Source organism: Pocillopora damicornis, chromosome 11 (assembly GCF_964200805.1).
Source record: "Pocillopora damicornis chromosome 11, jaPocDami1.2, whole genome shotgun sequence".
Classification (NCBI taxonomy): Eukaryota; Metazoa; Cnidaria; class Anthozoa; order Scleractinia; family Pocilloporidae; genus Pocillopora; species Pocillopora damicornis.
Genome location: NC_142680.1, coordinates 19511504 through 19533736, shown reverse-complemented (window position 1 = coordinate 19533736; position 22233 = coordinate 19511504). Strand labels below are relative to the sequence as shown.

The 22233-nt window shown below is 37.8% G+C and overlaps 1 protein-coding gene across 1 annotated transcript in view; it reads left to right on the top strand.

The window, feature by feature from the left end:
• Nucleotides 1-18817, top strand: part of LOC149038028 (uncharacterized) — a 39373-nt gene extending 20556 nt beyond the window's left edge. The window contains exons 20-40 of the mRNA XM_089186660.1: nucleotides 349-496; nucleotides 983-1201; nucleotides 1725-1932; nucleotides 2210-2304; nucleotides 3279-3422; nucleotides 3895-4035; nucleotides 4778-4974; nucleotides 5854-5938; nucleotides 6044-6081; nucleotides 6600-6663; nucleotides 9097-9186; nucleotides 9965-9985; nucleotides 10584-10604; nucleotides 10919-10939; nucleotides 11255-11275; nucleotides 12006-12095; nucleotides 13182-15364; nucleotides 15465-15534; nucleotides 15774-16028; nucleotides 16283-16360; nucleotides 17497-18817. Of these exons, the coding sequence (XP_089042786.1) occupies nucleotides 349-496; nucleotides 983-1201; nucleotides 1725-1932; nucleotides 2210-2304; nucleotides 3279-3422; nucleotides 3895-4035; nucleotides 4778-4974; nucleotides 5854-5938; nucleotides 6044-6081; nucleotides 6600-6663; nucleotides 9097-9186; nucleotides 9965-9985; nucleotides 10584-10604; nucleotides 10919-10939; nucleotides 11255-11275; nucleotides 12006-12095; nucleotides 13182-15364; nucleotides 15465-15534; nucleotides 15774-16028; nucleotides 16283-16360; nucleotides 17497-17690 (4383 nt within the window). The 3' untranslated portion in view covers nucleotides 17691-18817. The remainder of the gene's footprint in view (nucleotides 1-348; nucleotides 497-982; nucleotides 1202-1724; nucleotides 1933-2209; nucleotides 2305-3278; nucleotides 3423-3894; nucleotides 4036-4777; nucleotides 4975-5853; nucleotides 5939-6043; nucleotides 6082-6599; nucleotides 6664-9096; nucleotides 9187-9964; nucleotides 9986-10583; nucleotides 10605-10918; nucleotides 10940-11254; nucleotides 11276-12005; nucleotides 12096-13181; nucleotides 15365-15464; nucleotides 15535-15773; nucleotides 16029-16282; nucleotides 16361-17496) is intronic.
• The last annotated feature ends 3416 nt before the right edge of the window (nucleotides 18818-22233 follow it).

Sequence of the window (22233 nt, the reverse complement as noted above, 5' to 3'; positions counted from 1 at the left end):
CTAATATACTCTCATACCATGTGTTAGAAAAACGAAATTCTCAGAATCTTTAGGTTTTATTAATGTATAAGTTTTAATGTATTATTTTGCTTTGTTTTATTATCAGATTTCATAGGAGCTGAAAATCAAAAATAAATGTTTTCCTTTCAAACTAATTTAAGTGTAAAGGAACAATGCAACATCTATGTTCTTAATTAGAATAGACTATAGTCAACTGTTAAATTTGTGGAACTGTTCTTTCACATCATATCATAAGCCCCACTTGGCTTGGTCTGCAGGGTATGAAAGTGGACAGGAAGGAATTTTGGAGTTTTGTTATAATGACTGACACTTCCTTCTTCTCTGTAGGGTGGAGATCCCTTCTCTGTCACATTTAGTCCAAGTCTAGATGCACATGTTACCTCTGTCCATGCAGTCTTTGTTAAGTCAGGCATTGTTTTAGGCAATGTGGAAATGGTCATTTTACCTGATTGTCTACTTGGACGCAAAATTCCTGGTTTGTTAACATTCAACTAGATATCCCATAATGTTAGTGATAATAGTATTTGTTGTAGCCATGTTAGAATCAACACATTTATAAGATGTGCATTTCTTTAACTATCCATCAATTGCATTGATCATCCTTTTTTTTTACTTATAAATTAAGGTTGTACCGCATGATGTTAAACAGTGGATGTAAAAAGGTTTTCAGGGTTTAACCCTTTACACCCCAACATCAGTATCCATATTCTCCATTCTCTTTGTTATACGTTTCCTTTAGTAATGACATGGAGAATTGGTTTTACAATCATAGCTTCCTTGGGTGGCGATCATTTCCTTTATTCTTATGATCTCAACAAATGATTTAGCCATATTACTGTTAGGAGAAATTAGATGCTGGTCACTCTCAGAGTTTAAAGGGTTAAAAAGTGTTAACTAGCCTGTAGCAATTTCCTTGAGCTTCAACCTCTCTATATCGTTGACTTTTATTCTTTTACTGCAGGTGCATCATCGTCTGGTTGGGGTGATGTGATATTTAAAGCTCATCATGGTTACTGTCTGGGGTCAACAAAACTTTTTTACTATCCTGATGAAAGGGAAGTTGTTATCATGGTAAAAAACCCCAGCCTATTTGAAACTCTTTGCAAGGAAATGAGCTGTCACACAGCCAACAGTTCTTATAACTGCAGTGATGAAGGAACACAAAGATCAGAATCTTTTGGTGAGTTTATTTAATATTCATTTGGTATGAAAAGCGAATTAAGTTTCAGGCTTCCTTGAGGGAAATTATATGATAAATGTGAGAGGTAGTTGAATTGTTTTGCATGTTCTATAAAATTGGGAAATAGTGTGACTGTGTAATTTTTAACTCTATACTACCAGTAAACCAATAAATATTGAGATTGATGATGATTTTCATCTTGTATGTCTTTCTGTGACTCTTAAAATCTAAGACAAAGATTTTATCAAAATGACAAACTGCTCAATTGTCATGATCACTCCTTTCTCAATGTCAAGTTTATATCAGGCAGTCCAATGTTTCCATCACTATAACACTGACAATTAGGCTGGGTAAGGGGGTAAATGTTACATTGACTGTGTTGTGACATATACTTGTCCAGTGCATTCTTTGGTCGCATTATGAGATATGCAAGCGTGTGATTATTATGTTGTATGGGATTGAAAAGTCTATGCATATATTTCACTCTGTTGAATGTAACAATTATTTTAATTTTTTTTTCTAGGCAATGCACAACAAGTCCAGTTGTTATGCCTCCTGGTTTTTACTGCTGCAAGAGAGGGTGCTCAGCAGTTTATTGAGATTATCTTCTCCTCCTCAGCAGGAAGGCTGGTCTTTGATGCTTACAAAAACAGTCAACCATTGCCTGAGGTGGTTGCAAAGGATCATGGTCATAACAAGACTGCTTGTTACCTGGAAGGTGTGACCAAGAGGTACATGTTCTGGACAATTTAGAGTTTAAAATTTTATTATGATATTATATTAACAAGGAGTGTACTAATTCTAACTGCATGCATTCAAACAACCTTCAGTGGCAGTGGTATTCATTTTAGACATTGAGGTGAGAGAGGGGACTGGGGATATGGCCAGGAAGCAAAGGAGCCTCTTTCATATGGACTGTCTCCAGAGATCATAGATACATTTTTTAATTGTTGTAATGAACAAATGCATATTGTGTTTGTTCAATTTAATCTATTTTTAAATGAGCAGATTTTCAGAGGAGAGTTTTGCTGCAGAAGAATATCCCAAGGCAGTTGATTGGTCAGAACTTGCAAAAGCTGCTGAGGAATCACAAAGGAAGCATGGTAACTAAACAACACTCAATCACTTTTTAAATGTTGATCTTTATGCTCAAATTTCATTTCTGGGTTCACATGCAATTCTTGCTGCTTCTTCACCACAGAAACGACATACAGTGCCTTGAGTTAAAATAAACAAAATGTTTGAAAGCGTAACCATCACAATATGATAGATATATCGATTTGTTACGTGTGGCATAATGATGAAGTCTGTCCACAGAAAGGCATGTGTTATTATCCTCACATGGATTTCAGGTTTTTTTTAATGGATTTTTAAGAATATCACAACTTTAATCTCCTCCTAGCATCGTGTGACAACAAAAACAATAATGGTCTGAACCTTGATCACTAGGTGTGAACACCCTCATCACTGTTGAGATCATTCTTACCATGTTTGCGAGAGACATTATCACGGCAAAAGAGTTTGTGCTGTTGTAATCATGAGCAGGATTAGATGCGACCTTGACTGTGATTACAAAATATTTTTACTGGGATATACCCTCATCACTGCATGTTGTGATCACTCTTATCATGGTTGCCAGAGAAGTTATAACTGCCTTGATTGTGGGTGTGATTTGTGATGACCATGACTGTGATGACAAAATATTTTTACTAGGACACATCTTTATCACTGGTGTGATAAATCTCATCACACTTGCCAGAGACATAATCATGGCAAAAGAATGATCACTCCCATATTAATGGGCTAGGTCAGTGATGAAACTGTGGTCGTGAAATATTTGTACTGGGATGCCACAGTTCTGTCGTACATTTGATGATACTAATTACAACTTCTTTCAGCTGCAGTGTCAAAATAAATCAACATATGACAATATTTATATCAGTCAAACATAACTGAATTTGTGATCATTGTAGGAAGTAGTGTCTTTTTATCTCAACACAGGCCATATAGAACCTTCTCATTTTCCTATTTTACATGTCAATTCTCTCATAATGGTTTTTGTCTCCCTTTAACCAAGCAGAATGTAACACTGAGAATGAAAGCAGTGACCTCACAAGTAATCTGTCAAAGGATGCAGGGTACTTAGAAGATTTAGAGACATCGTCTAATGAGCCCCAAAGTTCAGATTCTGAAGATGACATTTACATTACGTCAAATAACGGTATTTCCCTTTTCACTTTAGACCATTTTACAAATACTCCCAATGCATTCCTTAGCATCTTTCATCAAGAGACTGTTCACATTTAAAAAATAATTGAAGTTCTTTACTACATGCATTAATATTTGGCAGTTGATTGTTTTAAATTGTGACACAACTACTTTGAAATACTTTTGACAGCTGTAATGATAATTTTTTCCAAAAATAGGTGAATGTTCATTACAAATGATGCTAAGTCGATCAGCTCACTGACTTCACATAACTACACTGTTTGACCTTGGGTTTGAGTTGATGTTGCAGGGATTGTTTTTTTTTTTAAGAAATAGAAACTTACTTTCAAGCAGAGCTACGTAGAATGAAGAAGCAAGTAGCGTCTTTTTATCTCAACACAGCTAGGCCTAATAGAACCTTCTCATTTTCTTATTTTACGGGACAATTCTCTCAAAATGGTTTTTGTCTCCCTTTAACTAATCAGAATGTAACACTGAGAATGAAAGCAGTGACTTCACAAGTGACCTGTCAAAGGATGCAGGGTACTTAGGAGATTTAGAGACATCGTCTAATGAGCCCCAAAGTTCAGATTCTGAGGATGGCATTTCCATTACGTCAAATAATGGTATTTCCCTTTTCACTTTAGACCATTTTACTCCCTAACCAACGCATTCCTTAGCATCTTATATCAAGAGGCTGTTCACATTTAAAAAATAATTGAAGTTCTTTACTGCATGCATTAATATTTGGCGGTTGATCTTTTTAAATTGTGACACAACTACTCTGAAATACTTTGACAGCTGTAATGATAATTTTTTTACAAAAATAGGTGAATATTCTTGACAAACGATGCTACAGCTCACTGACTTCACATAATTGTGCTGTTTGACCTTGGATTTGAGTTGATGTTGTATGGAATTTTTTTTTTTTAAGAAATAGAAACTTACTTTCAAGCAGAGCTTTGGTAATAGTTTTGTTAATTTTTTTTAGGTTTAACTGTTCTTTCATACCCATTCTATAGATTTAGGCCACAACAGATTAATATTATGGGGATACCAATCTGACAATTTCATCGATTAAATGATTTTTTTTCCTAAGCTTGAGTTCCTTCCATTTTTTTTTATTCAATTGCTTTGTAAGGGAAGTCAATAATTTGGCCTTTGCTTTAAAGAATTTCATGTGCCCAATTAGTAAAGGGAATTATTTTGTCTTTTTTTATAAAATTATTTGTTGTATCTGCTATATTTGCACAACTTTCCACATTTTAAATGTACTATTTACTTTTCTAGAAGAACAACTGTAGCTACTCTGAAAATTTGAGATGCGATAAAGTCTTGAATGTTTTTTTTCTCTTTGCTCAAACTAAGTGTATGGGGATGAAAATTTAGCAAGAATGATGGACTTTGAAGCTATTGATGTACATGATGTCCAGTCACTTCAGGATACAGAAGATGCTGAAAAATTTCGAGAAAAGGAGGAAGTTTTGTTTCCCAAAATGCAGGAAGCCATCCAATGTCTCCCTACTATGGCAGATAAACTTGACGATGTCAGGATGGAAGGCAAGGTACTAGCATATTGAGAGGTGTTACGAGCCTCCTTGCAGTAATTGTAACAGTAATGATAGCAGGGGCTGCCTCACCACTTTTACTAGCAGGGCTGAGCCTTGTCAGAGCTTGTACATCTCTAACAACCTGAACTAGGGAGTCAATTGTTAACTCAATAGAAATCAAGGAGGCCAATAGTGACTTGAAGAAGGCTCTGGATAGCATGAAGGATGTCCAAGAGATAATCCATAAGTGGTTGAAAAACAAAACAATATCCAGACTGCACTGCATTTGTTTGCTCGCTGAGGCAAATCTTTGGGAGGCTAATTTTGAGGCTGAGACTTTATGGATAATGCTTACTTCTGCCTCAGTTGTTGAAAATATTTCAGTAATTGGAGCAGAATAAATACACTATTTGAGAATTATATTCTTGAAAGAAAATCAAAATTAAATGAACAAGGGTAGAAAAAATAAATCATGATGGAAATAAAAGCTAAATGAAACAATTCTGAAGTATATGGTTTACTCCAGTAGGCTTTAGTATACTTTGAGTTCAAAACATAAAAGCTCCGTATCTTTTTTAGAAAATACGACAATTAACTGGCTGCAGTTGGCAAAGATGTCTCAAGCTCACATCTCCAGCTCACATCTCCAGAAAAAGCAAACAATTAATTCCTTGGAAAACTTGATACCAGGTCACAAAATGTTGTTTGCTTTTCTTGAGACGTGAGCTTGGGATGTCTGTGCAGTTGGCAGCTTCTCCACATGGTGGCCAGTGGAAACCCTTGATTTTCATAAATTTGCGATGTCTTCTCATCACCATCTGATTGAGAATGTATTTATATTTATAGTGAAAGGCTTAAAAGTTTACTTCTATTAAATAATCCTTGCCTCAACAGATATCTGACATTTCTACCAAAGATTTGCACTTGGCACGGGAGGAAATCTCTACTAATTCAGATAATGACATGGACCAACTTGGAGGTATATTTTTAAATGGGTCTAATTTAAATGCTTTTTTCTTTTGAAAAAATGAAAAGTTCAGTTCTTTGATTTACTTTTAAAAATTTTCCTTCTAATCTATTTCAGTGGTTCAAGATATTTCTCCCTCATCAAGCTCTGTGAAGGTAGTTATATTATTTTAGAAATTGTCATGGTGATCTGCAAATTTAATCTGGCATGAGGAAAGCCTCTTGGAAGGGGGGGATGGCAAAGAGTGACTGGAATGATCAGATGAACAAAACAAAACAAAGTCTGTGGTCATCTGAAAACCAAATGTTTCTCAACTGCTAGCTAGGCACGGCTGAGCATGGAGGCCTGGGGCTTCTTTAATCCCTAGGAATAATGAACTTGCATTGTGCGATAGTATTGTTAAAAGAGTGGAGATTATCTCCAGTAACCAGGTTCAAGAATTACTAATTTTCTACATGCCCTATGGTTAGTAGGGATGATGCAGTGGTACGAGCACTCGCCCTCCACCACTGTGGTCCAGGTTCGATTCCAATACCCAGTGTCACTTGTGGCTTGAGTTTGTTGTTGGTTCTCGTCCTTGCTCCAATGTTATTATAGTCATTATTATGATTACGTAGTTGTTAATTGGTTCCCATTTCTTTTTATATAAATTTAAACTAATTGAAAAACAAAGAAAAGCCAAGAACATGTAGATTGGGATAGGATCAGTCCCCAAACCATCAAGTCAGCTACTTCAGGTAAGTGTTCCTGAAACTGTTACATGATTCACTCATGTTCCTTGTCATTTGAAACGGTATTTCATAAGATAAATTAACCTTATTTAATGAATGAAACTGAATTAATTGAAATTGTGGTTTTGCTAAATATTATAGCTAGTAAAAGTAATTGCACAAAGTGTCGATGTTTATCTCGTCTGCCCCACGGATATTCCCTAGTTTTTAATCCTTATGTCCAATTTCTGTCCAAGTCTTTGTTTAAAGCTCTTGCACGATATGAGCAGTTCACAAAATTGCCTTCTGCTTCACATCCCTTGAAGCAGGGCAGTCATCGAGTATGATCAGTGCTCTCGAAAGCGTAACTAACTAATTAAAGTCAATCATTGAGCTGGTCTTGTTGGGGGACTATGGCGAAGAACCCCTTTTCAGCATCTGTAAACGCCTATATGTTCTGTTGTGATGAAGGTCGGGCATAGGAGTAAGATTGATCTACTTGCAAGGTTTCTGCTTTCTTGGATGATTGAATCAGTTGCTCTATTGACTGTGATTGTCTAAGGATGGTTCACATGCTCATGCATAAATCTCTTTCCATTACTGTAATTTGATATCACGGCCTTGGCAAGGTCTATGTTGTTAATCATCTTTTACTCAAGCTCGATGTTAGTCAATTCATAGGTAATCTTTGTTGGATCCGATCCCTTTACAACGTCGCTAGCTGGTGCGAGACTGAGCTCGAAGACGTGCTCATTTGAAAGTCCCTTTGGGTAGAAGGCTCTGTGACTGCTCAGAATGCCATGATCGATCGGAATCCTGTACTTGCTTCTGTATACTTTATTGAGCTTCTCCTTGTCAACACCTGTATTCTTCTTATCTCCTGTATTGCACCTCTACCTCGTTAGATCAACAGACTGGATTCCCTCTCTCATCATGCTTGCTCTCTTGTTCTCAGTCAAGAAAAAGTCTTTATAGAGCTTGAATAGATCGTAGCCGTCTGTCTCCTGCAGGCTCTCCCTTGCGAACTTGATGGTCAATGTGTCCACCAGAGCTCTTACCATCATGGTGTTCACGAGTGAGTTGTTTTTATGCGCACTCACAGTGAGGTTGAAGATGAGTGCAAGAGACCTCGGCACAAGGACTACTCCTTCGTGAAGCTTTAGAACCTGAACCATCAAGACATCACCTGGAGATGCACTGTTCTAATTGAATATGACTCTGTGGACCAGCGATCTCCTTTGAGAGGATTTCACCTCTTCCTCTCGAAGTCGAGACTGATTTGATCCCGGTTTCCATTTTCCTTGGTGAATACTTTATTTCTGCAGTCCCAAAATGGCTCACTTTGGAGATACTGATCCTCTTTTGGGACACAGTGATGACAACAATGATGAAGAGGATGGAGATTCAACAAGGCCTTTTCAACCTTATTGTAATTCAACTCCAGGACCATCAGGTGAACAGCTTGAAATGAGGACCATGTACACGGAGTTTAGAGAGGATGGGGCGAAGATGGTTCAGACATCCTTCATGGAGGGGATTAATCTGAAGACGTTAAGAAACAGCATTAAAATCGCCCATGCCAAGGATGAGTTGAGGAACCAATTCTCGAACATGAAGGAATCTGGTATACAATTTTCGTTCAATGAGGATAAAAGAGTGGTCATGGCAAAAGATGTTGGGCAGAGAGAAGAGCCTGTGAAGATCTTCAAACGAAAAGGAACAGCTTTGCTTGCAAGTTTTATTAAGAGATTCAAACCAATCCTCGACTCAGAAAGACAAGGAGATCCACTTAAGAGGATGAGAGGATTGTCTATGATGAGAGCCAAGACTAAGCGTCCGAGAAGAGCTTAAGTTAATTCCTCCTGGAGCTGAGCTAACTCCAGAAGAGGTTTACTGATAGAGAAGTTTCACTCTCATAGATTGACAATTCAGATCGTCAGGTTCAGGGTCAAATGAGATGCCTTGAGAGTGACAGACAACTGCTGCTGTCAAACGCAATCAAGGTGGCTCAAGTTGGTTGTCAGGCTGTTCATTGCTGTGCTGAGGTAGTGTGCAGCTGCCTCAGCTGATTAGTACTCTTTGTATCAAGTTTTCTGGCATCGTTCCTAAGTGTAGTCAATGGCAATTCAGAGAAACACTTGAGACAATTTTTGAGTCCGCCTGGGACTGCATGACAGACAGCTTGACACACCTAGATTGCAGTTTGCTTTAGCTCTGTCTTAGAACTGGTCAGCACCGGTCAAAACAGGTCAAAGCTGGTAGAACCCAAAAATTGTCTCGAGCCGTCTTAGCAGCTGTCCCAGAATTATCATTTTTCTATTGCTCATTTCCTGCTAAAATCAGAAGATCTCAGGCATTGTTGAGTACTACATAAAGGATACGATAATTTTCTCGTTGTAGGAAGGGTTATCAAATATATATTGCCAACAGAAAATGAATTGCCGTCCTTAAATCCTACAGTTGAACCATCTTCTGAGGAAACAACTCAATTTGACCAAGCAGAGGACGAGGAAAAGACGAGTTTCTGGTCTGATTGTTTTAAGTTTAGGGGTGAGTATACTTCATTTTGTGTACCGTTTTAGGGGAGTTAAACGATATTATGCTTGCGGTGCATGTGGGGAAAGTGTGTTTTGTGCTGGGATATGCATAAATGTAAGAGCTTAAACTTGCTGTATGCTTCAAAAAACAAATCTCTTTTTCAAGCTGAGGTTTGAGAAAAAGGTGAAGAACCTGCAGGAAATGTAGCACGGAGTTCATGGAAAAATTCAAGATATTCAAGCATAAACCTCATGTGCCCGCCATACAAACGGAAGACGTAAGATGGCGGAACTTTTACTGTTACCTGTTCACAACCATGAAAGCAAATATGCTCGGTTATACGCTCAGCATAGTTTTAATTAATTTTCTTACATGCTACTGTGTTAGAATGTTTTAAGCATCTCAATATAAATGTATAACAGGCCTTGAGTTATTGTATTTCTTTTTTTATTCCAAGCTTTCGCTGATGTAAGGCATCGTTCAGGAATGCAAATAATTTTCTATTTTCTTAACATTCCCTGATGATATCGTAAATTTGCGAAAGCTTGAAATAAAAGAGAAATACAGTTGCTGAAGGCCTCAATTGTAGTTTCAGTAAACTTTTATTTACTTGGAGTTAGGCGAATACGTTTGTCTTTAGGTAAATTAGTCTTTCATTATAACAACACCTCGCGGGGATCAATGCTCGGAAAAAATATGCATCCCTCAGCCACCATCTATGTCATTTCATTTAGTGATTGAGAGTATTTTGCAAACCCTATTGTAATTAATCATGTTGTTTTCATTTCAGAGGAGTTCCGGAAGCTAAAAGGTAATTAGTTAGTTATGACACCGAACCTTAGTAACTTTTGTTTTGACAATGTGTCAATACTTACTCTTTGTACTTTACTTGGTATTTATGTTTGATAAAAGCGAAGAATTTTCTATTTTGTTACATTTCCTGATGATACTGTAAATTTGCGAAAGCTTGGAATAAAAGAGAGATTCAGTTACTTAAGTCCTCAATTGAATCGTCCACGTGCCTGGTTTCTAAGGCCTGTAAATGGCAACATAAATTATTATTTTACTGTGTGTCCATGTGAGCTATAACTGGTTCTAGAATTCCATTTATTGTAAAATGTTTCAGCTTTGTTGCAGGGAAGTTAAGCTACTGCTTTATCAGACATTTCTGCGATAAATAGCTGTTGCATTTGTTTTAGTAAACTTTTATTTATGTATAGAACACACACTTGGAGTTAGGAGAATACGTTTGTCTTTAGGTAAATTAGTCTTTCATTATAACAACACCAAGCGAGGATCAATGCTCGGAAAAAATATGCATCCCTCAGCCACCATCTATGTCATTTCATTAAGTGATTGAGATAATTTTGCAAATCTTATTGTAATTAATCTTTTTGTTTTCATTTCAGAGGAGTTGCGGAAGCAAACTGGTAATTAGTTAGTTATGAAAACGAACCTATATATATGAATTTTATGTATGGAATTTTATGTATGTATAGAATACAGTTGCTGAAGGCCTCAATTATAGTTTCAGTAAACTTTTATGTATGTATAGAATACACACTTGGAGTTAGGAGAATACGTTTGTCTTTAGGTAAATTAGTCTTTCATTATAACAACATCAAGCGGGGATCAATGCTCGGAAAAAATATGCATCCCTCAGCCACCATCTATGTCATTTCATTAAGTGATTGAGATTATTTTGCAAATCTTATTGTAATTAATCTTTTTGTTTTCATTTCAGAGGAGTTGTGGAAGCAAACTGGTAATTAGTTAGTTATGAAAACGAACCTATATATATGAATTTTATGTATGGAATTTTATGTATGAATAGAATACAGTTGCTGAAGGCCTCAATTATAGTTTCAGTAAACTTTTATGTATGTATAGAATACACACTTGGAGTTAGGAGAATACGTTTGTCTTTAGGTAAATTAGTCTTTCATTATAACAACACCAAGCGGGGATCAATGCTCCGAAAAAATTATGCATCCTTCAGCCACCAGCTATGTCATTTCACTTAGTGATTGAGATCACTTTGCAAACTCTATTGTAATTAATCATTTTGTTTTCATTTCAGAGGAGTTGTGGAGGCAAGAAGGTAATTAGTTACTTATGACAACGAACCTTAGTAACTTTTATTTTGACAGTGTTTCAATATTTACTCTTTGCACTTTACTTGGATATGTATTAATGTTTGATATAAGCAAATATACTTAGTTTTGAACTACGTATTTATTTACTTCATTTTCTTAGAGCACATTTGATTGTGTTCAACTGATTTGAGCATTCTAGTATAAATGTTTAACAGGCCTTTGAGCTGTAGTATTTCTCTTTTATTCCGAGACTTTGCAGATGCACGGCATCGTTCAGGAATGTAAAGAATTTTCTATTTCTATCTAGGTTATTATACCCGCTAACGCATGATTTTAAAATTGCATCTTCAGTCCCTTTGGAAATTTATGCTTGAGGTCTTGAAGCTGTTAAGGCATATGACAAAGCCTTAAAGGGGGGAAAGGCCTACATCAAGAGAATACCAGAATACCAGACAGCTTGACACACCTACATTGCAGTTTGCTTTAGCTCTGTCTTAGAACTGGTCAGCACCGGTCAAAACAGGTCAAAGCTGGTAGAACCCAAAAATTGTCTCGAGCCGTCCTACCAGCTGTCCCAGAATTATCATTTTTCTTTTGCTCATTTCCTGCTAAAATCAGAAGATCTCAGGCATTGTTGAGTACTACATAAAGGATACGATAATTTTCTCGTTGTAGGAAGGGTTATCAAATATATATTGCCAACAGAAAATGAATTGCCGTCCTTAAATCCCACAGTTGAACCATCTTCTGAGGAAACAACTCAATTTGACCAAGCAGAGGACGAGGAAAAGACGAGTTTCTGGTCTGATTGTTTTAAGTTTAGGGGTGAGTATACTTCATTTTTTGTATCGTTTTAGGGGAGTTAAACGATATTATGCTTGCGGTGCATGTGGGGAAAGTGTGTTTTGTGCTGGGATATGCATAAATGTAAGAGCTTAAACTTGCTGTATGCTGTATGCTTATAGTTTCAGTAAACTTTTATGTATGTATAGAATACACACTTGGAATTTTATTTAAATACTTAGTTTTGAACTAAGTATTTATTTACTTCATTTTCTCAGAGTACATTCGATTGTGTTCAACTGATTTGAGTATTCTTGTATAAATGTTTAGCAGGCCTTGAGCTGTTATATTTCTTTTTTATTCCAAGCTTTCGCGGATGTACGGCATCTTTCAGAAATGTAAAGAATTTTCTATTTTCTTTACATTTCCTGACTCAGTATACCGTAGATTAGCGAAAGCCTGGAATGAAAAAAGAAATGAAGTTGCTCAAGGCCTCAATTGAATCGTCCACTTGCCTGGTCTCTAAGGCGTGTTAATGTAAACTGTCTCGTTGTGTGTCTATGTGAGCTATAATTGGTCCCAGATTTTCATTTACTGTAAAATGTTTTAGTTTTGTTGTGGCAGGGAAGATAAGCTACAGTTTTATCAGACATTTCTGCGATAAATAGCTGTTGCATTTGTTTCTGTTAATTTTATATATGAATGTATATATATATGTATGTATGTATGTATGTATGTATGTATGTATGGATGTATGTGTGTATGTATGCATGTATGTATGTATGTATATATATATATACATAAGTTAAAGAATTAAAGAGGACGCATCGATTCTCTGTGACCCTGAGTTTCGCGCCTAAGCGCTCGTCAGACAACTTTATTCAATGAAGAACATACCTCCTTATATACAAATTAGATAAGTAGCTAATTAATTCACTAGTGTGATGATCAAATCTACATGTGTATGAAAAGTATCTCATTACATGACTCTCTGGAGACAGAGAACAAAGAACACTAGAAGAGAGAGTAGCAATATATTTTAAAGACAACCCATGCCTCTTCACCTTGCATAAGACACCCACAGGTTATTATACTCGCTAATGCATTATTTTAAAATTGCTTCTTCAGTCCCTTTGGAAATTTATGCACAAGGTCCTGAAGCTGTTAAGGCATATGGCAAAGCCTTAACCAAGGGAAAGGCCTGCCACAAGAGAATATCATTAATGTTGATCGGACAGGATCAGGCAGGAAAAACTAGTCTGAAAAAGTCCTTAAAAGGAGAAAATTTCAACGAAAAAGAAGAAAGCACAGTCGGAATAGAGACTGACTCTTTGTACCTTAAAGTATCAACAGAGATTTGGAAAAGCGGAAAAGTGAAGGAAGAGGTACAATTTGATCCAGAAGATCAATTTGGACACCTTGCAACAGCGGAACTGCTCCGTAAAATTTCAAGGGAAGACATGGAAAATATAGCGTGGCTTTCGCCAGAGTTGGATTCTGTCTCAGACACAAAGTCAGAGTCAGTGTTAGTGCCTCCGGGTAAATCAAGCGCAAAAAGTTCTCGTCATGGCTCAACTAAGCCCTTGAGAAATACCGAATCTTTACAGGGAAGATTTCCGGAAGAAGTAGCCAGGCTGGTTGAAAAAATGCTTCAAGAGGAGGAAAATGCAAACCACGAAGACAACATCTATTCAGTACTGTGGGATTTTGGTGGACAGTCAGTGTACTACGAAACCCATCCAATTTTCCTAAAAGAGAAAGCCATCTATATTTTGGTATCTGACTTGAGTCGTGATCCAGGGGAGAGAGCCATCCTGCCTGTCAAAACAGGACTTTTCGAGGGCAAAGTGGACATTGACTGCAATAAAACGAACCTTGATTATCTGGACTTTTGGATGTCAGCAATTTATTCCTTGGTAAGTCCAGATGTACTAAGCTCTCAAGAGACCACTCCGAATGCTAGTCATGTTTTGCCACGGAGGCTTCCCCCAGTATTCCTGGTATGCACCCATGCTGACAAGCCGTCTGATGGATCTAACGCCAGAGACCTTGCTCTAGAGATGTATGGCACTCTGTTGTGCAAAAGGTACAGGGAACATCTGTACAAAGATGTTTTCGTCGTGGATAATACAAAGTTTGGGGGTGAAGAAGAATGTGTTGAAGTTAGGCGACTGAGAGAAGAGGTACTTGCTGTTGCAAAGGAACTGCAACTGACGAAAGAAGAAATTCCGTTGAACTGGTTAAGGTATGAAAACGAGCTTCGCAAAAAACGTGATAAGTGGATAACACTTGAAGAAGCCAAGTGGGTTGCATTTCAAGATTGTGAAATTCAAGAAGATGATGAGTTTTCCACTTTGTTGAACTTTTTGCATGATCAGGGAATTGTGATTCACTTTAGTGGCTCTCCAGAGTTGGAAAAGATAGTGATACTAGATCCTCAGAGGCTTGTTGATGTCCTCAAAAACGTAATCACTGCAAGGCGTTTTAAACACACGGAGCATCCTGTCAAAGACCTGTGGATACAATTTGAAGAAACCGGAATCTTGGATGAAAAGGTCATTGACCATGCTTGGAGAGACTTGCTCGACAACCAAGAAAGTCACAAGAGCCTCATTGCCATCATGGAGAGATTAAGCTTGATTTCCCCTTGGCCGTCATCTAAAGATAGCAAGCAGTATCTTGTACCGTCCATGTTGATGTTACCCCCAACAGATGACGTCGTACAGCTTCTCGACTCTGTACACGTTCCATCTCTTTTTGTAACATTTGCATCAGGTCGAGTGCCACCTAGTCTATTCTCCCGGCTTATCCTACATTTCCTCCCGTGGTGTGGTGGAGAATGGAAGAGCAAAGTGAGCCCACAGCTGTTTCATAATTTTGCCATGTTTCACATTCTTCCAGACCAAGGTATCTCCCTTATTTTTTGTTGCCATTCCATAGCTATTGAAGTCGCCGTTTACAGTGGAGACAATGACGAGAAAAGAACCGATATATTCCGTGCTGTTCACTGGAAATTGAGGTTTTCACTCGAATGCATGCGGAAAGAGTTTCACTGGCTCAACAACATGAAGTACGATATGTGTGTCTGCTGCCCAGTCTGTTCTCGACCAGGCTCGGGAAAATGCCGCGATCATGACGTGCGTGGATGTGAGTGTCTACACTTCTTGTCAGAATCTGATTTAAGACAGCGTCAACATTGTAACAGACTAGGACGCAGCCCTCTTGGGGATCGCAGGATTTGGGTCAAGCAGTTTGAATGTTGGTTCTTAATCGGAGAAGGAGAGGAGGGTGCTGGAATGTCAACGAATCAGGTACGTTGCCAGTCCTATCCTCTTCCTTGGGTTGATAAGACGCTAATACTATTTAAGTTCAATGACACTTTTTTAAAAGTGGATTTAATTTGTTTTTTAGCCGCTGCAAGCCATTCATACAACAAGTCATGGAGGCTCCCTCGGTGCGAAAGGAATATTTTCCATAGAAGGTAAAGGTCGCTATTTTTCATGTCATTATATCATAATAACAATGTCGTACTTAAAGAAACAGCTAACAAGATCCCTTCTCGTATAATTTTAGGAGCAATTTGCGTACTATTGTTTCTCCTGGAACAGACTTTTAACCAGCTCAAAATATTTGGGTGTCAGAAAAATACATTCCGTCTACGTAACTCTCTCTTATTGCATTGAATTTCGTTATTTTAATTCGTTCTAAATCATTTTCAAGGAAAGAAACGGAAAGATCTTGCGCTGCCCAAGAATATCAAAACTTCCATCCTGTCCATTCCACTCAACTCAGAAAGTGATGTTAAGGATATTGTGATTCAGTTTCAAGAAGCTCTGAAGTTGGAACCAGCATCTTTGACCAGTCCAGAGCCTGAGACGAAAAGTATGATTCGTTACCTAGCATTGATAGCTAAATCTGAGAAACGGGATGATTTGGTGAGACACTTACGAGAGATTACACCTGCTGGTACTACTGGTGAGTTTAAGAAGATGAGTTTTTTTTTTTCGCACGGGGGAGGGGGAATAGGTTTCTAAGATATAAAGAAGTACTCACACAAGCGTCCTCTAAAAAAAATAATGCCAACATGAGCTTGATTTTATTGTGAAGTTGTATTTGCTGTTAATGCCCTCTTGATCTGCTTAAATATATATATTTTTTGTTTTTGTTTTAAGTATTCTAAAATAAATTCAGCTATATTTATCTTCTTTTCTGTTTGTTTGTCTTTACAGGACCGTTGTTGAATGAGGATATGTCAGTTGATTGCATGCCACATAAACAATTCAAGGATTTGACGTTCAGCCTCTCGGGTAAGGAATTAGGTTGGCGACCGCACACCCATTTATTAATAAACTAGTTGTAACCCTTGGTTGAACCAACAGATTGTCGTCTCTCGACTTTGAAAAGGACTCTCGAATAAACTCGGGCCTTAACAAAATTCAATTTTGTAGATGCGTTTTCAGATCATATTCCGACTAGACGAGTTCATAGCAAGCTAAATTTCGTCAGCTTTCGTCATAAGCTTTCCAGAAGGATGAGATGACGATAAATTAGACGAAATTTGAAGAATATCGGGCGCCAAGAAAATGTTAGTAATTAATACCATTTAACCATATGATATACGGTAGAGTTTGGGTTAAGGTCAAAATCTGTTTTTCAATTGTAACAATTTATAAAAGAGCATAAATAGAGAATAATACATGGGCGCACGTAGATATGGAATTTCTCTTGAACACGAGAAGAGAAATTCCATATCTACAAGCAACCATGTATTATTTTGTTTATCATATAAACACAATAGCCCTTTACTGAGATAAAAGCCGACTTCATTAATGAATGACAATAAATGAATATACAATCCCAGGATAACAATCGTATGGTGCGTTGGCGCTAACTCTTGAGATGGAAAAATGCGTTAAATCATGATTACAGAAGCAACAATGGTCGTAATTTTCAATTTACAAAAGTCTCATTTACTGACTTTGTCCTTACCGACAGAAGAAGTCTTTCAGATAAACGGCCAAAATCGGCCAGTGGCAAATCTTCCAGTTGTAGATTTTCATTCTCAGTCGAGAGAAATGTCAACACCAAAGCCACTGAATACGTAACTTTCGGTTTTTCCTTTTGTATATTGGTTTTCTTCCCATTCTAGCAAAGTTTGAAACTCACTGTTTGTCGGCGATACGGATTTTTTAGTGTTTTGGCCGCCATAATTCGAGAAAGCTCCGACATACTTACTTGTACTGAGAATGGTGGAGGGTTTGCCGCCCATTCATCAACCTGATCGAATGGCGCTAAAGGCGTGTGACGTGTCAGCAAGTGATTGGCTTTATCAAAACACGTGAAAAAATACGATATTTTCCAAGTCTGTTGTTATGGCTTTTCTCAGGGCCGGAAATCCCTGTATAACACCGCAGTTTATGTGATAATATGATTTTATATGCAGGTGGAGACGAGTGGAAACTGTTGGCAGAAAGGCTTTGTTTCTCCCCAATGGAGATTCGCTTTTTAGACAACAGAGTTGTGAATCCCTCGGAAGTTGTCCTCAGCGCTGTGGCAAAGCATCGCCACCTGAGTGTTGGAGAAATCTATGATACACTAGTCGACTGCGAGCTACCAGCTATCGCAGATCTAATGTAATTTAATTAGAATATGAGCAGCGGACGAAGGTGAGCGACACAGCAAGAAGCAGAAGCGAAAAGCAAGGTGGTCACCGACGACTTATTAGCAAAACATACAAGGAATAATGTATTTCCTGAACTTTTAATCGAGAAAGAAAGTGTGCGGTATACTTTTATAAACATGAAGCCAGTATGGTTTGATTTAGAGCAGTTATTGTATTTGAAACGGAAGAACTACGGCGAAGGACTAAGCCGGGTTGATTTATTTCCACTAACAGCGGTAGCGTTGGTTAGGGCCTGGTAAATAGCATGAGATAGTCTTCCACACATTGGAGTCATGGCCTCTAATCCAGTTTCAAAAAATTGTATTTTCCTCGTTTTCTAGCCAGTTAAATGAAATTTTTAAATGCACCAGTAAATCTTATTTGTCATTTCTAGCGAGCAACAAAATTTAACATGGTGAGGACATGCTGAAATAATACAGTTTTGCAGTACTTTTATGTCTACATGGCTATGGTTTTGGTGTTAATTTACCTCTTTCTTTCTAAGTGTTTCGTGCAAATAATTAACGGAACAAGAACAAAAAATGTTCATGATATCGGAATATTATTACAACATTGTAGCAAGGATTTTAGGGAGCAGGGAAGGGTTGGGATCTTCCGTAAAAGAATTCAAATAAATAACATGCAAGATTCGTTTGAAATCTAGTCGTAAGCATTAAGTGTTTCCTTCTTATTCAGCATCGACGAACTTTCTTGAAGCGCGGAGCACGAATGAAGTGACAAGGTTTCCTTGCACATGTAGCGTCTCTGTATTGTTATCCAGTTTTCATATTTTCTTGACTAATAAGAATGATTTCGTAGTAACATATGTACATTCAGTTGAACATCAGATTAACCTTTCAGATTGCAGTTACCCAGTTATACCCTTGGGTAGCGAAAGAAATTTTGAGAGTGAAGTGCACTAATGAAGAAATAATGATTTGTTCTAGATAGAAATGCACACTGAAATACATTCTATCATCGGTTGTGCATGAATTAGTTTTAAGTGTAACTACTGTTGCAGCATATCTTATCTTCTGCATGACCTTTATGTATGCCTTGTATGCCAATGTAAAGCCAAAATAAAATCGTGTGTGTTTTAGCTCACCAAGTGATTGAATGAAAAAAATTATTAGATCTTAGTTCGCTGGAAGAAAGTGAAAGATGTAGTTGTACATTTTTCCTATTCCATTTCTTCAGATTTCCCTTCTATCCGCGGTTAATCATTCGTACTCCTGGATAAAAAATACTTAATGAGAGAAACGTGTCTCCCATGAAAAATCAGAGCACAATGACCTGAACAGGGCAACTGAAGCTCTTCACCGCCACCCCCCGCCTCCCTTCCACATCCCCCCTGGCGCCAAGGTCAGTTAAGGCCCTTCATGGCCTTTCATTGCAGCGTTTAGTCATTGCTGATCATAAACCAAATTAATTTTGATTGTTTTCTTTAATACCCTTTTATGTAAATTTTTACCAATGCTAACTTTATCCTTCCCTTTTTCCTAAATTGATCTAGATAATTAGTTTTTTCACTTTAACTTAATGAATCTACACATTCTCATTGTTTGAAAACCTACTAGTCCCCAAGCTGAGGTTATCCAGTAATGTCCTCGCTCTGTAAATTTAACGATTAAACGCACGATATAATTATAAAATCAAACAGACTGCCCAAGCATTGCATGCAGAACTTAATTGGTTTTTGTAAAACTCGCTGCGCATTACGCGAAAAAACCAGCGTTTTCTACCATTTCTAGCATTTCCAAGTTCTCCTCTCAGGCTATGTTCTTGATGACCACGCTGGGCACGGCCGCGGAAGAGACTTGGGTAGGGAGTCAATTTTCTTTCTAACAAGAGTGGTATACTTACCCTATCCCCACAAGATGAATAACTTACGATTTCATTGACCGTATTTGGTGCCGACGTTGTATGTGAGGTCTTGCATACCACGTTGAAGGGTAAGTGTTGAACATTAATTCACCGTACCATTCTTGGTAGAAAGAAAATCGACCTCGTACCCAAGTCTCTTCCGGGGCCTTGCTCAGTTAGTCTGAGTTTTGGTATTGAGATATGTCCCATGATGAAGTGATCTCAGATCGTAAACTTTGGTTCAGAAAAAATGCCGATCGGGAGGATTTTTGGGGGGCGGAAACCGCCTCCGCGTGGACAATGGTCGAAATCGTAGTGCGCAGCCTTGACTTCGTCTTATAACTGGAGTAATGGTAATGGCAAAGCAAGCTTAAAATGGCAGAGAACGCCGGAAACCACAACGGACACTCAATATGTTAGTAAATTCAATTGACTTTACGTGTAAAATGTTCATATTTCGATATATTTATCGTTGTAAATCGACCAAATTCAAAACCAAATTCTCAACGGTTCCTGTCGCAACTTAACGCCTAATCACACAAAGCGTGACGCATATATGGATTAATTGTTTGCTTTTCGTAGAAACGTGAGCTTGAGACGCCTGTAGTATTTACATTTGTTAATATGAACTGTCATATGGCGTATATTACGCCATACTGTCAAGACGGGTTAATGGATTGTTAAAGTAAACAGACTTATTTTATATTCACGTTAAAATATGGGAAGTGAGTGACAACATTAACAGACCATAGACGACCTCTGAGAGGCCAACAGCGAGTAGAACCGGCTGTCGGGGAAGTTATAGAAATTTAAACATCCAGTTGAGCATAAAATAAATACCAATTCGGTTTGAGAATTCAACTAGCTTTTTTCGGTGCCTTGAACGTTACTGTCTCTAAACGATACGGATTTTTCAGCGTTTTAGCAGCCATGATCAGAGAAAATTCCGACAGGAGAATTATGGATAAGAGAGTGGCCGTTCATTCATCAACCTGACCGAGCGCTACGTATGGCTAACAACTTGTCAGCAGCTGATTGGCGATATCAAACACACGTAAAAGAACATCGTCTTTTTTCACGTGTGTTGTTACGGCTTTTCTCAGGGCTGGAAATCCTTGTATAACACCGTAGTTTCTGTGATAAATGCGTAAGATAGAAAAAGCTCGAGTATTTTGTGTGTTTCGAAGTATTCAATTTTTATTTTGCGTAGCTTTTCAATATGCGGGCAGTGAGTAAAATGTCCCCTCCTATTGTGATAGTATGTTAAACCAACTGACGAGGAATGTTTTTCTTCTATGATTTTATTTATTAGCGTTTTCACTTCTTGTTTTCGAAATACTCTGTACACGGCTTTATTTGAGCGTCGTGTCGGTTTTCCTCGGTATGCAAATGAAGAGCGTTACAGAACGAGTACACATCCCGCATGCAATTTACTCGTCATGCCTTAATAAAAAGGCGTCAATAAACACACAAGAATTGAAATTATTTACAAAGAGGCTCACAACGGCTTCTTTTCAGTAGTGCTGTAATGACGTTTAAATTCAACACCAAATTTTGATGCAGTGATATAATAGAGCAGAAAAAGCCGAAGATTTAGTTACTGGCTCTAGCTATGGCACTTAATCCAATCCAAGGAGGTAAATCAATTGATTTGCATGATGGAATGTGTTTTGTAGCAGACTTGATCAGTAACTGCTTCTTTGAGATAAATGACGTCAACATCTTGTGTTTCCTAGGTTTTCAGTCATCCACTGCGGTTGAGCTATGTCTGATGTGTTGCCTCTGTCTTGCTGTTGGAGTTATGCTAGAATTATCCCTTGTCGTGATAATCTATTTATCTGATGAGTTTAACGGAAAGCATTGATTTTTTTAGCTTTAGATCATTTCATACATTGCAAGAGCTTTTAGTCTTGTATATCATCATGTTTTGTTTTAATGTCATGGGTAAAGGCAAGTGATTTTAACAGAAGTGGGTGGGGAGAGTCCTAACTAAGCCTCTTACTGACAGTTGGAGGTATGTGAATTTGTTTTATTTTTGTAAATTCTTACCTTTCATAATAACCTGAGGGCAGCCCCTCCCCAATCAGGTACGTTTTGTTTACCGTATTTAAATTTGTCAATATGAACTGTCAAGACAGGTTCATTGTTTTGTTAAAGTAAACAGACTAATTTTGTATTCATGTGAAAACATGGAAAGTGTTAATGACATCATCTACAGACTATAGAAGACCTCTGGGAGGCCTAAAGCAAGTAGACCCGGCCGTCAGTTATGGGAAAATTTAAACATTCAGTCGAGGATAAATAAATACCATCCATTATTTGGAAGTCGGTGTGAGAATCTAAGCAACGTTTTCCTTGTGACTTCTTTACAACTTTGGGGAGCTGTAATGCATGCAAGCTGATATGATCATTGTTAGGAAAAGTTTTGGGGTTGTGGAAAGTTGTGTCAATGATACAGTACCACCCACTAGAGCCGTGTAACTCCTTCTTTGTCGTTCTTCATGGCTAATTCGTGCACGAATGTGTTCAGGTTTTTTAGTTATAGCTGTCCGTGATTATTCAGTTAAGTCTTAACTATTGATCTCTGTTTGAAAGGATGCCGTTCAGAGGTAGAATCTCGTCCAGGTTTGCTTCAGGAGATTGACGATGCAAGCA